Source organism: Pseudochaenichthys georgianus, chromosome 14 (assembly GCF_902827115.2).
Source record: "Pseudochaenichthys georgianus chromosome 14, fPseGeo1.2, whole genome shotgun sequence".
Classification (NCBI taxonomy): domain Eukaryota; kingdom Metazoa; phylum Chordata; class Actinopteri; order Perciformes; family Channichthyidae; genus Pseudochaenichthys; species Pseudochaenichthys georgianus.
This window is the reverse complement of record NC_047516.1, coordinates 26,901,889-26,918,069: the sequence shown is the minus strand read 5'-3', so window position 1 is coordinate 26,918,069 and position 16,181 is coordinate 26,901,889. Positions and strand designations below refer to the sequence as shown.

Genomic DNA, 16,181 nt, shown 5'->3' with positions numbered 1-16,181 from the left:
GTCCCTGTGGACAATCTTCTGGTAGTGCACTGAGGATAAGAGGAAGTTAACGGTCAGATTCTTTGAGCTTTTGTGCGCCAAGAAATGTGCCATTTATGGTCCTTGTAATTAGTATTCAATATGGACAGATACTTTACAATCACATTTATTTCATTAATATATCAAGATTCATAAAGCAGAACGGTGCATGTTTTGATTCTGTGTCTGTAGCTTTAAATGCTAATGAGCTGCTGCTGGCCACGCCCCTCTGCAAGATATTTGGTTAAAAAAACACAATGGTGCTCTAGAGGAGATTCAGGCGATAAGGTGTTACCTTGGTTGGTTATTGGCTAATTGTTACACAATGCAAAAAAAAAACATAAAGTGGCCAAAATCTGATCAGCTCATTTTCAGACAGGTTTTTATATAAATGGATCAGGACAAAAAGAGAGAGAATCTTTTTTTCCTGAAACTTTCCGAATCTCTTTACACAGAGTTGATGTATAAAATACATGAAAAAGTGTATTTTGCATAATAGGTAACGTAGTAAAGAAAAGAGAAGAAAGTATGAGACATAAGTCATAATTAGAGCAGATAATAAATCGTCACTTTGACCATAAAAATGACATAAGTCATAACTAGAAAATAAACGTGCGAATGCTGTAAACTGTGTACATTTGTTGCTGAATTTAGCTGAAAATGCAGAAAAAGCTGAATATGTTTTTAGCTGAATGGTAGCTGCTTTTAGCTACAAAAACCAAGTAAGTGTGTTGCTGAACTTAGCGGAGAAATGCAGAAAAGTGAAATGATTTGAATCAAAATGTTTACAGCTCAAATGCATTGCAATGACTTTGTTTAAAACTTGAAAGTGAAATGTTAAACTGGAAGAGTAGGACAAATAGTGAAGAAGCTAAATATTTCAAAGCAGAGGTTTTAAAAAAGGTATAAACTACAAAATGTATAGCCTCAATGTCCTGAAATAACTGCATAATGTAATAGTTGAATGGTTTCTGCAGCTGAAAGTAGGCTGAAGGAGTTAGATATTAAATGTAAATAGTAGTGAATGAATGTGTATTAAGAAGAGAAAAGAAAGTAAAAATACTTTGAAAAGCAGCAGAATATTTTAACTGCAAACGTTTGAACTAAAACCATACGTCACCAATAATGTATAAAATATGTGGAACATGTTGAAGTCAGTATGAAGTCTCCATCAGACAGAAAATAATAGGCTGAGACAGTCTGTCTGTTTGTGTTTGAGGTGACAACGTTATCAAACACCTGTGTGAGTAAGCCCAGAGATCAAAGGTTACCATGGTGACAACCTTATCAAACACCTGTGTGCAGGGATCAAAGGTAACCATGGAGATTTCCAGTGAAAGGAGAGCCTTGCCATTGATCTGAATCAGAGATAAACCTCTTACATTTCTTACTATAGTTTAAAAACGGTAGCTGATATCGGTAAAATGTCAACGCATGCAGCATGTCAGGACCCTGAAGAGCGTCTGAGTCTGCTGTTTGTGTACTTTCGGGAAAATAATGTGGCATTTTTTGGCAGATTTACTAAAGGTTTGCAGCTGCTGCTCTGACGAAAGATCAGGCTGAATTTACGATGGGCCTTAATGGAAAGATGTTGAACGTTTTTGTCACTTCATGCATTTTGTTAAATTTAGCTTATTTTAGAGGTTTTCCTACAATTCAAGCATAACATGATGTACAAGGAGTGTAGGGTTTGGGAATTATGGCAGTTTAAAAAGAAAAATGTAAGGCAAATTTCAAGCTCTCCTCCACTCTAGGGCCCAATCCCAAACCACACACTACCCCTACGTTCGCGCGGAGTGTCGGCCACATTCAATGCTGTTCCAAACCAACGAGTGTGGAGCGGTGTGGAGGGGTAGTGGGCTATCAAGCCCTCAAACAGCGAGTCTGCATCGGTGCTGACTGGAGACCGGTCTCTACCTGACCGCCGGTCTCAACGCTGTGTGTGTCCGTCAGGAAACAAGCTGTTAACAAGTAGTTCCAGCAAACATCCACTGATAAACTGCGATGTTAACCTCATGATAGCCTCATATGTTTTAACTTAGGATCATACCTGTGTTTAGTCTAGAAAAAGGTAAATATGTGCATTTTATTATAAAGTAGTGTATATTTACAGACCGTTGCAAAAACTAAGAAGCTTATAAACATCAGGTTTAAAACTAAAAGAGCTTTACAAAAAAGTAACACAATTAAAGATGTTTGGAGTTTTATTTTAGTTATTAATTTAAATGTTTTGTCTAAGAGATGCTGATTTGAAACCGTTGTTACATACAGTTACGGCATTTCCTGTTTCTGCCGGAGAGAGGGAGTGTGTCCCAAAGCTTGTCGCTGTATTTACTCCCTCCATCTGACAGGAGGGAGCCTCGTTGAGCTGCGAGTGGCACTCCACGGAGTTCACTCCGTCACGGAGGGGGAGTGTGTAAGGGTAGGCTGTAGGGCGTGGTTTGGGACTGGGCCATAGTGTGACATCACGCACTCTGAGCCTTAACAAGCTGCACAATACACACTAATGTTAAAATCTGAAGAAGGCTTCTTTACCAAGCTCCAAATGAAGTTAAATATCTCAAAAAGTGTAAAATATATCAAAAGTCTGAAGAATAAGTTTTATAGCTGAAGCTCTTGTGACAGCATTCACACTAATTACAGCAGATAATAAATCGTCACTTTGACCATAACAATTATATGAATACGTCTCTAAGCGCTAACACTTAGCAGCCGTCTGCAGCTAAGCCCTCAGACACTTCACTGATTGGATGAGTGGGGCCCTTCTCGTCTAAGGATGTTTTTGTTTTTAAATATGAGGCACTTGACTCATTAGAAGCCTATGCAATTAAGCCTAAAATACCCAGCGTCAATGTCCTCAGGAATGACTACAGATATCTAGAATGTAGATTATTTGGGTGACATATTTACCGTCTTACAGAAGGTAAATATGGCTACTACAGTATAAGCTAAACATGGTAACCCTGTAACATTCAGTGAGAAAGATGATTGTAATTGTAATGCATGAGGCGGGAAAAGCATGTTGTAAAAGGTTTAACTAGTTCCCTATCAGATCAGAATTGCATTGATTTAAAGATTTGTTTCAAAAATACACAAGAAAAGGCACAACAGAGAATAATTTAACACCATAATACATTTGATCCTATAGTTTGTCAAAATCTAAATTTGGGTTTAGATATTTTCGCTTTCTGTAATGCTTACTATATACTACACAGGTAATGTGTAATGTAATGGAGGACCAGAGGCAAAATGTATTTTTTTTGTATGAAAATAACAAAAGTGTAAATGGATTTTACATACGCTTGTAGTTGTCTCTACAGTATGAGTCTTTGTAGCTTATTTTCCAAGATGCACCTCAGAGCTTATAGAGAGAGGCAGCATTGATCCCTAATCATCCTGCTCATAGCCTGGTGAAATGGATCTTGTTCAACTAATGAGGTGACAGCTTTCACCCAACAGAAGCTCAATACTGATGACGTGTACAGCACAGATCTGCAGCCAGACCCCCAAGGAGCATGAGAATAAAGGGTCACAAGCACTTTGTCCTTGTAAATTAAAAAAGGAAAATGCTACCATGTCATTCATTGTAAAGAGTAGTTAGATAACGCATGTGGCTCTTTAGGTGGGGCACTAGAGACAAATAGCTAAAAAGCATGTATTCGTGTCACTTAAACGCTTCACAGTTTTAAAAGCTTTTTGTTCTGCTTGAGGTACTTACGGTACTCCATGCCCAGGATGACATCTCTGAAGTATAATCTCGCCTGCTCCTCTGACAAAGGAGTATCTGAGGGAACCTCCATCACTGGACTGCAGATCCACACAGGATAGGAAACAAACACATACAAAGACAGTCTTTAATAATTAGCACAGGAATATGATCCCCAATGTGAACACATTTTAATTTAAGCATACTTTAAAGGGGACCTATCATGCAAAATGCACCTTTGTACGTCTTTTATACATGAACATGTGTCCCCGGTGTGTCAGGGAACTCACCAAGTGTCAGAAAACACAACCCTCTCTCTTTTCCTCCGTACCCTAATCTCTAAAAACGGGGCTACAACGGATCTGATACAGACTGATCCAGATTTGAAAATAGTCTGACGTCAGTGACGAGGAGCTCCGCCTATATGGCCAACTCTCCACCAATCAGGGGAATGAGAGGTTGCCGTGGCATGGTAACAGCATGGTAACAGCATGGTAACATGACGCTCGTAACTCGGCCCCCTCCTTTGCAGGGGGGCGTGGTCAGCTGCAGCGCATGCAAAGACGGGGTGGAGGAGAGGAAAATAGAGCGAAATGGGGCATGGCTAAAATGCATGACCTGTTTGGTATTTTGAAAAAGAAAACGTATAAATATACCTTATATAGGTATGGCCCTACAATATATTATTAAAATATAGCATGATAGGTCTCCTTTAACGTCCTCCTGATCAAACATCACTGATACTCAATATGTATGATAAAGACATCTCTGATCCCAAATCTGACTATAGAAAACTTATTTAGCATGTTCTGATAAGTGCACAGGATAGAAATAAAACTACTTGTCTCTTAGGGATTCAGGAGAAACATTTATCAATTGTTAAAATTGTTGGCACTATAGACTGAACTAAACTTGTTTCTGAAATGCTTGACTTATAATTGAAGCGGGGATTTAAATTCCAAATCAAAAAACATTTAATCTCATTTAATACTTTGCCAGGTGCTTATTAGCAGTAGCAGTTGTATTTGTCATCCAGGAGAAATACATACAATATTGTACAAACACAGCTTTCACATAGCATTAATTTATACTATTGTAATAGAATAAGTAGCAGTAGCAATAAAAGTATCAATCAATCAATAACCAATCAATCACTTAGTATACTTTATATATCCCAAGGGAAAATTAGGTTGTGTGACAGTTGCACCATATTAGAATAAGTAAAATACAAAGCAGTATCCCACAAAACTGCATCTCATATGAAATCATTTTATTTGTTGTCAATATATACAATATATGTTAATAGCAACTGTTTTGATAATCAGATTTTCAGGATGTACATTGATCAGCAGTTCAGTTCTAATGCCCATTTAAGGACAGGAACAATGTGTATAAGTTAATACCTCTATAGATGAAGAGATAGAGATAGATTAATAGTGATAATAAATATTTAGGAAAAATAGCACAAAATACAAAATATATATATAAAAATATTTAAAAAATGGAAATGAGAGAAAAAATAGTTAGCAAAGGTGATAATAATTGATTTAGTACTATCAGTATTAATACGCTCCGCTGTCTGTCATCTTTCTCCTAGGGGCAAGAAGAGAGCAAACACCTTCTCTCATTATGAAAAAGCAAACGGAACAAAGGTGTGCATAACTCATTTATGAGCAGGTGTGAAATTATACCAGCTTCCCCTCTCCCACTTCTCTTAAAATAACAAAGGGCCTCCTCCGATCAAGAGATCATCACTATTTTGGTTTGTGGTGTAGGAAGAAACAGCCCGTGCATTAGGGCGTGAAACATTCAGACGGATTACTGCCACTGGTAATAACTGTAGAGAACTAAGAACATTATGAACCCCTTTGAAGTCTGGGATGGAACAAACACCCGCGCTGTGTCAGCTCGGGTATTGAAGGGCAGGGATGGAGGGATGAAGAAATGAGGAGGTGAAGGCAGAGGAGCAGGAGCCTTCAATTATTAAAAAAGGAAAAAAAAGGACATACTCACCCTTTCGGCATCAGCTCAAACACTGTCAGAAAAAGAGAGAGAAGAAGAAATAAGAACATGTAAGATTAAACAATTTATTAATTCATCTGGCTCAGTTTGATCGCTGCTTACACCCCAGCATCACTATTATTACGAGTGTGCCACTTTAAGCACATAAAGAGTTTGACGTGTCACAGGCACCCTAACTGTGACCTGGCACTGCTGATGGAAGATTTCTGCATAATGTGTGAGGCCTGGGGTGGTGTGGAAGGAAGCAGGAGATGGCCTGAATTATGAATAAGTCATATGAACACTTGTTAGTGGCATATGTGCCGAGCGCCAAAGGCTGAGGAGAGGCCGAACAAAGAGTAAGAAAATTTGGTAAAAATAAAATAAGTTCTGCTTACCCATATGAAGGTTGTCCTCCGCCGGATCATCCAGTACCTGCAACATTAACATTATCATCATCAATGGGAAATTCCACCACAAATCTCAAGGTACATTCGAGTGTGGACAATATAAAAATCTGCATTCTGTTGGACACATTCAAAAGTATTGTATTTCTTACCAGGGACTATGAAAAGTAATGAGGGAATCGTGATGATATCGCCTTTGAAACTTTTATAAGAAGTTTGAAAAAATATATTTTAAACTGTTATTTGTTCTCATGATAGCAGTTTGAAGTTCTCAAAAGTGAGGACATTGGTATGGAGATGTCATTTCAAACTCTGTAATTGTCAACCCTCTGGCTCTTTGTTCAATATCTGCAGATCTTCTATTGAAGAACATTTGATTTTGACACAAAACTCCAGAGTTTAACCTTTTGTGAAAACAGTTTGTACAAAGCCTTTTGTGGCTCCAGAGGGAACAGTGTGACATTTGATGAATTAAAGTGTTCATTGGATCTGAGGACTACACATCTCCTGAGTAACCCAAGTTGTGTTAGGGGTAATTGAGGTCCCACGCTTTGATGAAAAAGAAGAACGTTTGAAGTAAAAATGCAATATCTCGAAATCTACCCAACACATTATGTTTCCTTAACCTTACCAGCAGGGGCCAGTGCCCCTATAACACTGAGCTAGGACCCCCCTTTGGCTCACTCAGAAAGAAAAGTCTATGATAAAACCAATGGTGATTGTGTTGAAGCAAAGAATGTGCTGTAACTAGAGCCACATTTAACTTTAATATATTCTGCTTTCAAAAATGTCATTTAATAAAAAATGTCATAAAGTTACTGTCTCAAATGCTGTTACTGAAACAAATATTAATTATTTTATTTTATAATTCACGCTGAACAAAAACGTTGACATCTGGAATACTCCGTTTTGTCTTTTGTCCCACATTAAACGTACCCCTCTGATAATATAACAGTCCCAAGCATGCCCCCCCAAGTAGAATTGGTCTAGAACTGCCACTGCTTACCAACACATTTTGTTCCAATTTTCAGATAAATCATGTGTTTAAATTAAACCAGGAGCGTCTGTCGCTGGTACTCTCCAACAATCACATATGTCACATTGTTCTTAAGGTAGGAGGACATGTTGGTCCATTGTATGTCCAACTATGATATAGGAGTGCAATGTAAAACGAGTACATCCTGCGAGTTAATATTGTGAGTTAGTGGAGTGTTTTTCAAATGGGATTAAAACAAACCAGTTAATAATCCAGCCTAAACCGGGTTAATGAAAAACAGGCCATCCCACTGGAGTAGATGGCGCATAGTTCTACAGGGTTATTGCTCTCTGATCCCACAATGCCCCGGGGCACACAGTCCATCTGGAGCATCAGTTTGACCTTCTGAGCCGCAATGCCCTCCAGGTGGTTTGAAAGGCATATTTCTGTCTGTTTTTAAATCACCACATTTACATAATTCATCAGAAAGGATTTTTTGTTTTTTCATTGAACAAATTATTTTCTTTGGACACCAAGAACTGTACACAAAACACAGAGGAGAGGACAAGAGAGGTTGTAAATACAGGTTGTAAAAGTGTCAGTAGCATTATCGTAATATTATCATGTGAAGCCCTCCAATTTTGGTATCAATCATGGGAACAATATAAAGTAAAGTATACCTTATCAACATACAAGTATATAAAGACTCAATATTCCCCTTAATATTTGTAATATAAAAATAAATTATTCTTTTACATTTCTATGATTTATGGCATTACATAACTGTCTTATACTGTCAAAGATACATGTTTTAACCACCCACAACCCACTCCAGCCATTATTGTGCTGGCACTTTCCATAGGTGTTCAGGGCTTACTGCAGTAAAAAACAAGGCCACAGTAAATGAAATGTGACAGGATTTAAAAAAAAAATCCTTAAAGTGCTCGGTGTTCAGATTAAACACAACACGCTGGTGAATTTAAATTACCACAGTGAAGGTAAACACCGTCCAAGGACACAGAGTATTGAAAAACAAGAGCAGGAAATGTTTCTGTAAAGCAACGAAAGTCAGTATGATCAGTCATTCACCATGTTTGCTCACACGGTCTTATACACTTAAATAAACACTCTTATGTTTCCTCTGTCCTGAGTAAAAGGACAACATGCTTACAGTGTGTGAGCTGTTACAAAGTGCAAACCATTAGTAGCCCGGCGTCTCATTTGTAGCTGTTGATAAATGCAGCGCCTAGGATTTATTAAAAGGGCATCTTGATTTATGGAGAAATTACACAAAGTGAGGCTTGGACTTTAACAATGAGGTGGTCGCTCTTTCCACACCATCTTCAACAAATGACTATATTAGCTTTAATTTGTTCCACTTGGTATTGCCTATCATGTTTTTAAAAGTATATTCATAATTAGATGGACCCGACTGCAGTCTCAGTTGGAAACCAGAAATGAATGTGATCGTGACCCTAGCACAGCCCAGTTTAATAAATGAAACGGGAAAGAAGGAGAGGAGAGAAGCAGACTTGTTACCCTTTGCCGTCTGTCTTCAGCTTTACTAATCAAGAGAAGGTTCCACCTCACCCTTGCTACTAAATAAATACTCATATTTTCACACCTGCATGATTATGCTTGTCACTTACTATTACTAGGCATAGAGACAAGTGTAAGCTTTACTGAGCATTAAGACAGTGACTTAATTGAAACAAACAGTGAAGATGATGATGATGATGATGATGATGATGATGATGTGAGATGATGATGATGATGATGATGATGATGATGATGATGATGAAGAATTTAAAACACACTTTGAATTTAAAAAAAGTACCCTAATATTAAATCAGCTGATCAGTTCTAATCACAATGTGTTATGTGCAAAAACTAAAGTAATTACTAGCAAAAGTTGAAATGTTTTTCTAAAAGTAATGGATAGACAGTTAACACATTTAGCTTATAGTAATAGATAAACAGGTGAAATGTTTAGCTAAAAGTAGTGGACAAACAGTCAAAAATAATTTGCTGAAGTAATACATAAACAGTTGATAAAAAACGATTTCCATTATTAAGTAGCTAACTATTTCACATGGTAATCTTTTACTTTTTAGCTAAGTATTTTAACTGTTTATCCATTAGTTTTAGCTAAATATTTCACTTTTGTATCCATTACTTTAAGCTATTTCACCTGTTTATGCCTAACTTTAAGCTAACAATTTCACCTGTTTATCCAGTACTTTAGGCAATTATGCCCCTTTATGCTTAGGACTTAAAAGCAACTGTGAAGGAGGTCAATGCTCCATATTAATGAAGGTGCGGTGCCTATTCAATTTTGCATTTCACCGACCCCGATAAAATAAGATTAGAATATATCATAGTTATAGAGGTCATTTGTGACTCAGTAAAACAAGTTTATGTGAGCTCAGCCATTGATCACAATGCACACCTTCAGTATAATGACCTATCAGTGCTGCCAACAAGGGGCAGCTAATTATTAGATTGGTATAGTGTGGAGATGAGTGATGCGATACTCCGATTGGGAGGAGGGGGATGATGTTTAATGAACAAGCTTTCTCCACAGTCACAAAGTCTCTATTGAATAAATAATCCAACTGCTACTTATAGCCCTTTTACATGTTCTGTTTTACTTCACTTTTGTGTCACTATATTTGTGCGTTCCTAGTCTTTCACTTCTGCTCGCCTCTTCCTGACTGCCTATCTTTCTTTTTTTCTCGTTCTGTCTCTTTAGCGTTATTCACTCAAGAAGACTTCCACTAGTAAGTGTCCAGGCCAGTGATGCCACTCTTTGCCCTTTAATGCTTGTTTTGATGACAAACGGGCGGAATTCTATGTTTGGCTGTTGCTGGCTGCTGTATATGCTTTTCATATTTGTGTATGTGCAATTTGTTACTGAAAATAAAATTAAGGTGAAAGGATTTCTGATGAATATCAGATACATCTGTGGAATGGAGATGGTGGAACATCGCTGCTGTCGCTTTTAATAAAGTGGAGAACAGGTGAGGATGCAGGAGATGGACTTACGTTTCTTGGAAATCCACAAGCTTGGTCCTTATCTTATTGTGCAAAGCCAATATGTACTCATCAATAAAGGGGCACTGCAGGTGGAGCAGAGGAGAGACAGTGAGAAAAACAACGAAGGTACTTTTGTTTTTTTATGTTTGTTTTTGCCCTATTACTTGTAAAGCGACCTTGGGTCCCTTGAAAGGCGCTATATAAATCAAAGCTATTATTATTATTATTACATTGAATTACTACCGTGTGTACCAAACATAATCTGTATCCTTTAAGACAACCAAGATAAATCACAGCAATAATCAGCTAGCCTTTATTCAAATAAAAATATGCCACTAGTCAGCTGTTGTATCAGATATTAAAATGGGAAATGTGCAGACTTACCTTTCCAAAAACGAAACAGTAAAGTGTAACTCCCATGGCCCACACGTCCAGTGCCTTTAAGAAAGAGCCGGTATTTACAATAAGAGCGAGACATGAAAAACATACTTTTAGAAACACATTGCGGAAACCAAACAACTATTTGCACAAACAACATGATGACTCAAATCAATTTGAGAAAAAAGGCCCATAGTGATTTATGGGACATTGTTAGGTAATGTTTTGTGTGATTAGTTACAGAGGCAATCTAGTCATCCATCATCTTGTCTGTCCTCCCTTTCCCTGGATAAATAGCTCTTTTAGGAATCAATTTCTTATCGTTGATGGATCTAAAATGACACAACTAGCTTTCTGACTTTTATTTTTGGTGCTGTTGTATGACTAACATTCTTAACCATACAACCCTGACTGATAACGGAAGGGGTATTAGTGACATACGAGTGTCAGATATTACAATATTTTACTGCTGATTTACATCAAAATCAGAAATGTTGGTGCATAACGGAGACAAAAGATCTCTGGAGCACGGCTTGAACAAATCCAAATCAGCAAGAATACGACACTAATCAGAAGACAAGAGGCCATCAAAAAGGACTGCATTTATTTCTTCAGGCCCTTGAATGACTGACATCCCTTCTGTCTGCAATCAGATCTACTATTCTTCTCTGTCTTTTGTAGACATGTAAGGACCCTCCTCTAGCAAATCCATCAGTCTGTAATTTGTGATAACAACTAATGGAAGCAGCCGGATAATAAGACATCCGTGTTGGGAATGTTGTTGCGGTTGTATTCACGTTTTCACTTAGGAAGGTTTCTAACTGAGTGAAATGACCCAGAAGGACTTAAGTGGTGGCCATAATGAGAGCCGTTTGAGTTCTGTAAAATATAATAAAGGGGGTCCAACATCCTTCATTACCTCCTGTAGTGAAAGGGGTCTTCCTCATCCAATTGATATAATGGTAAGTGCTGGCAACCATTTCCTTTCACTTTTATATTTTAATTCCAACCTTTCGAGATGAAGATATATCTTTTCACCATTGTCCAGTTGTGTGTGCCTGTATAAAGATTTGTTTTATGTAGTCAATCTTTGTAAAAAAAATAAATGGTAGATTCCCAACTGCACAACCACTTAAACAACATCCGCTGTTGCAACATAATTCCATAGCCAAGTCCTAATGAGTTCCACTCACATCTTTCCGTATCACCATGACGTTTTTCTCCAAGGTTAAGAAAAGGTAGTTAAAAGAAAGCACATTTTTGTTTTCTAAATCCAACAGGCGAGCTGAGCCTGGAAAGGGAGGTTCAGGTTAATGCTACAAATTAATCCAATATTTAAATTTTTGTTGGCTTCCTGCAATTAAAAGAACATCATCAACTTTGATATTGCAGTTAAAAAGCTTGCTCTGCAGCCTGCATACCAGATCAAGCACTTTATAAACTAGTATTTTGGCTTCACTTTTGGTAAGATGTCAATGCCGCTGCTCACATACAGTACTCTGCCCGACAATCCGTGGTGAAATATTTATTTTTATCTTTGGGCAACACTTCATATTTTGCTTCTAAATTGAAGAAATTAGCAGGGGCCACATGGAAGTGAAAGCACTGCTTTGTCTTTTTGAATATGAAAAGTGCAATAACAATATTTGGTCCTAAAATGAATTTATAAATCGTGATAAACACTCACTCAAATCACACATTTTGGCTGAAAATGGTTTATAAATTAGCAGGTGTAGTGGATTCACAAGCAGTGGTCATAATGCAATATATATGTCTTCTCCTTGCAATACATTTTTTTTTATTGATCGCAGAGAGGTGGATTGTATAAAGAGGTGGAATCACTCCAAGTGTTATATGGACTAGTGGCGGGATATTTGCGATATACATGACTGATCATTGATTGACTGCGAAAGTAGCAAGAGTAAAATGATGTAAAAAATGTTCCCAAGTCAATGTCAGGTATCTAAAAATGATCATTCCATTTCCTGACTCTGCTGATGGTGCTTCTCTCAGCTCCTTTATTACCAGCTTACACACACAGGGGAAAAGACTGACAATTTGCTCCTTGGATTAGCAGCCCGGCAAAGTTCTGAAAGCTCATCTTGGTTTAATGATTTTCATTTTATATTCATAAAGTTTAGACACCTGCGGTCCCTGTAATCAGGGGAGCTCAAACTCAGGCACGCTCACAATGAATAAATGAAGTTCACTCACTTTTCCACTAAAGCTCTTTCGCGCGTCTGAAAGGGTCTCTGGGGCCATAAATGCAGGAGTGCCAGCAGTGCTGGACAGTAAGGCATCATTGCCTTCAAACTGGTTGCTGACCCCAAAATCCGCTATCTTCACGTGGCCGTCGTCCCCCAGGAGCAAGTTAGAGGGCTTGATGTCCCTGTGGACAATCTTCTGGTAGTGCACTGAGGATAAGAGGAAGTTAACGGTCAGATTCTTTGAGCTTTTGTGCGCCAAGAAATGTGCCATTTATGGTCCTTGTAATTAGTATTCAATATGGACAGATACTTTACAATCACATTTATTTCATTAATATATCAAGATTCATAAAGCAGAACGGTGCATGTTTTGATTCTGTGTCTGTAGCTTTAAATGCTAATGAGCTGCTGCTGGCCACGCCCCTCTGCAAGATATTTGGTTAAAAAAACACAATGGTGCTCTAGAGGAGATTCAGGCGATAAGGTGTTACCTTGGTTGGTATTGGCTAATTGTTACACAATGCAAAAAAAAACATAAAGTGGCCAAAATCTGATCAGCTCATTTTCAGACAGGTTTTTATATAAAATGGATCAGGACAAAAAGAGAGAGAATCTTTTTTTCCTGAAACTTTCCGAATCTCTTTACACAGAGTTGATGTATAAAATACATGAAAAAGTGTATTTTGCATAATAGGTAACGTAGTAAAGAAAAGAGAAGAAAGTATGAGACATAAGTCATAATTAGAGCAGATAATAAATCGTCACTTGACCATAAAAATGACATAAGTCAATAACTAGAAATAAACGTGCGGAATGCTGTAAACTGTGTACATTTTGTTGCTGAATTTAGCTGAAAATGCAGAAAAAGCTGAATATGTTTTTAGCTGAATGGTAGCTGCTTTTAGCTACAAAAACCAAGTAAGTGTGTTGCTGAACTTAGCGGAGAAATGCAGAAAAGTGAAATGATTTGAATCAAAATGTTTACAGCTCAAATGCATTGCAATGACTTTGTTTAAAACTTGAAAGTGAAATGTTAAACTGAAGAGTAGGACAAATAGTGAAGAAAGCTAAATATTTCAAAGCAGAGGTTTTAAAAAAGGTATAAACTACAAATGTATAGCCTCAATGTCCTGAAATAACTGCATAATGTAATAGTTGAATGGTTTCTGCAGCTGAAAGTAGGCTGAAGGAGTTAGATATTAAATGTAAATAGTAGTGAATGAATGTGGTATTAAGAAGAGAAAAGAAAGTAAAAATACTTTGAAAAGCAGCAGAATATTTTAACTGCAAACGTTTGAACTAAAACCTACGTCACCAATAATGTATAAATATGTGGAAACATGTTGAAGTCAGTATGAAGTCTCCATCAGACAGAAAATAATAGGCTGAGACAGTCTGTCTGTTTGTGTTTGAGGTGACAACGTTATCAAACACCTGTGTGAGTAAGCCCAGAGATCAAAGGTTACCATGGTGACAACCTTATCAACACCTGTGTGCAGGGATCAAAGGTAAACCATGGAGATTTCCAGTGAAAGGAGAGCCTTGCCATTGATCTGAATCAGAGATAAACCTCTTACATTTCTTACTATAAGTTTAAAAACGGTAGCTGATATCGGTAAAATGTCAACGCCATGCAGCAATGTCAGGCACCGCTGAAGAGCGTCTGAGTCTGCTGTTTGTGTACTTTCGGGAAAAATAATGTGGCATTTTTTGGCAGATTACTAAAGGTTTGCAGCTGCTGCTCTGACGAAAGATCAGGCTGAATTTACGATGGGCCTATAATGGAAAGATGTTGAACGTTTTTGTCACTTCATGCATTTTGTTAAATTTAGCTTATTTTAGAGGTTTTCCTACAATTCAAGCATAACATGATGTACAAGGAGTGTAGGGTTTGGGAATTATGGCAGTTAAAAAGAAAAATGTAAGGCAAATTTCAAGCTCTCCTCCACTCTAGGGCCCAATCCCAAACCACACACTACCCCTACGTTCTGCGCGGAGTGTCGGCCACATTCAATGCTGTTCCAAACCAACGAGTGTGGAGCGGTGTGGAGGGGTAGTGGGCTATCAAGCCCTCAAACAGCGAGTCTGCATCGGTGCTGACTGGAGACCGGTCTCTACCTGACCGCCGGGTCCTCAACGCTGTGTGTGTCCGTCAGGGAAACAAGCTGTTAACAAGTAGTTCCAGCAAACATCCACTGATAAACTGCGATGTTAACCTCATGATAGCATCATATGTTTTAACTTAGGATCATACTGTGTTTAGTCTAGAAAAAGGTAAATATGTGCATTTTATTATAAAGTAGTGTATATTTACAGACACGTTGCAAAAACTAAGAAGCTTATAAACATCAGGTTTAAAACTAAAAGAGGCTTTACAAAAAAGTAACACAATTAAAGATGTTTGGAGTTTTATTTAGGTATTAATTTAAATGTTTTGTCTAAGAGATGCTGATTTGAAACCGTTGTTACATACAGTTACGGCATTTCCTGTTTCTGCCGGAGAGAGGGAGTGTGTCCCAAAGCTTGTCGCTGTATTACTCCCTCCATCTGACAGGAGGGAGCCTCGTTGAGCTTGCGAGTGGCACTCCACGGAGTTTCACTCCGTCACGGAGGGGGAGGTGTAAGGGTAGGCTGTAGGGCGTGGTTTGGGACTGGGCCATAGTGTGACATCACGCACTCTGAGCCTTAACAAGCTGCACAATACACACTAATGTTAAAATCTGAAGAAGGCTTCTTTACCAAGCTCCAAATGAAGTTAAATATCTCAAAAAGTGTAAAATATATCAAAAGTCTGAAGAATAAGTTTTATAGCTGAAGCTCTTGTGACAGCATTCACACTAATTACAGCAGATAATAAATCGTCACTTTGACCATAACAATTATATGAATACGTCTCTAAGCGCTAACACTTAGCAGCCGTCTGCAGCTAAGCCCTCAGACACTTCACTGATTGGATGAGTGGGGCCCTTCTCGTCTAAGGATGTTTTTGTTTTTTAAATATGAGGCACTTGACTCATTAGAAGCCTATGCAATTAAGCCTAAAATACCCAGCGTCAATGTCCTCAGGAATGACTACAGATATCTAGAATGTAGATTATTTGGGTGACATATTTACCGTCTTACAGAAGGTAAATATGGCTACTACAGTATAAGCTAAACATGGTAACCCTGTAACATTCAGTGAGAAAGATGATTGTAATTGTAATGCATGAGGCGGGAAAAGCATGTTGTAAAAGGTTTAACTAGTTCCCTATCAGATCAGAATTGCATTGATTTAAAGATTTGTTTCAAAAATACACAAGAAAAGGCACAACAGAGAATAATTTAACACCATAATACATTTGATCCTATAGTTTGTCAAAATCTAAATTTGGGTTTAGATATTTTCGCTTTCTGTAATGCTTACTATATACTACACAGGTAATGTGTAATGTAATGGAGGACCAGAGGCA

General features: G+C 37.9%; 1 protein-coding gene across 1 annotated transcript in view; it reads right to left on the bottom strand.

The window, feature by feature from the left end:
* camkk1a (calcium/calmodulin-dependent protein kinase kinase 1, alpha a) overlaps positions 1 to 16,181 on the bottom strand; it is a 107,341-nt gene that overhangs the window by 12,674 nt on the left and 78,486 nt on the right. The window contains exons 10-12 of the mRNA XM_034098650.1: positions 12,737 to 12,936; positions 10,529 to 10,582; positions 10,154 to 10,227 (exon numbers count right to left, since the gene is read on the bottom strand). Coding sequence (XP_033954541.1) covers positions 10,154 to 10,227; positions 10,529 to 10,582; positions 12,737 to 12,936 — 328 coding nt within the window. The remainder of the gene's footprint in view (positions 1 to 10,153; positions 10,228 to 10,528; positions 10,583 to 12,736; positions 12,937 to 16,181) is intronic.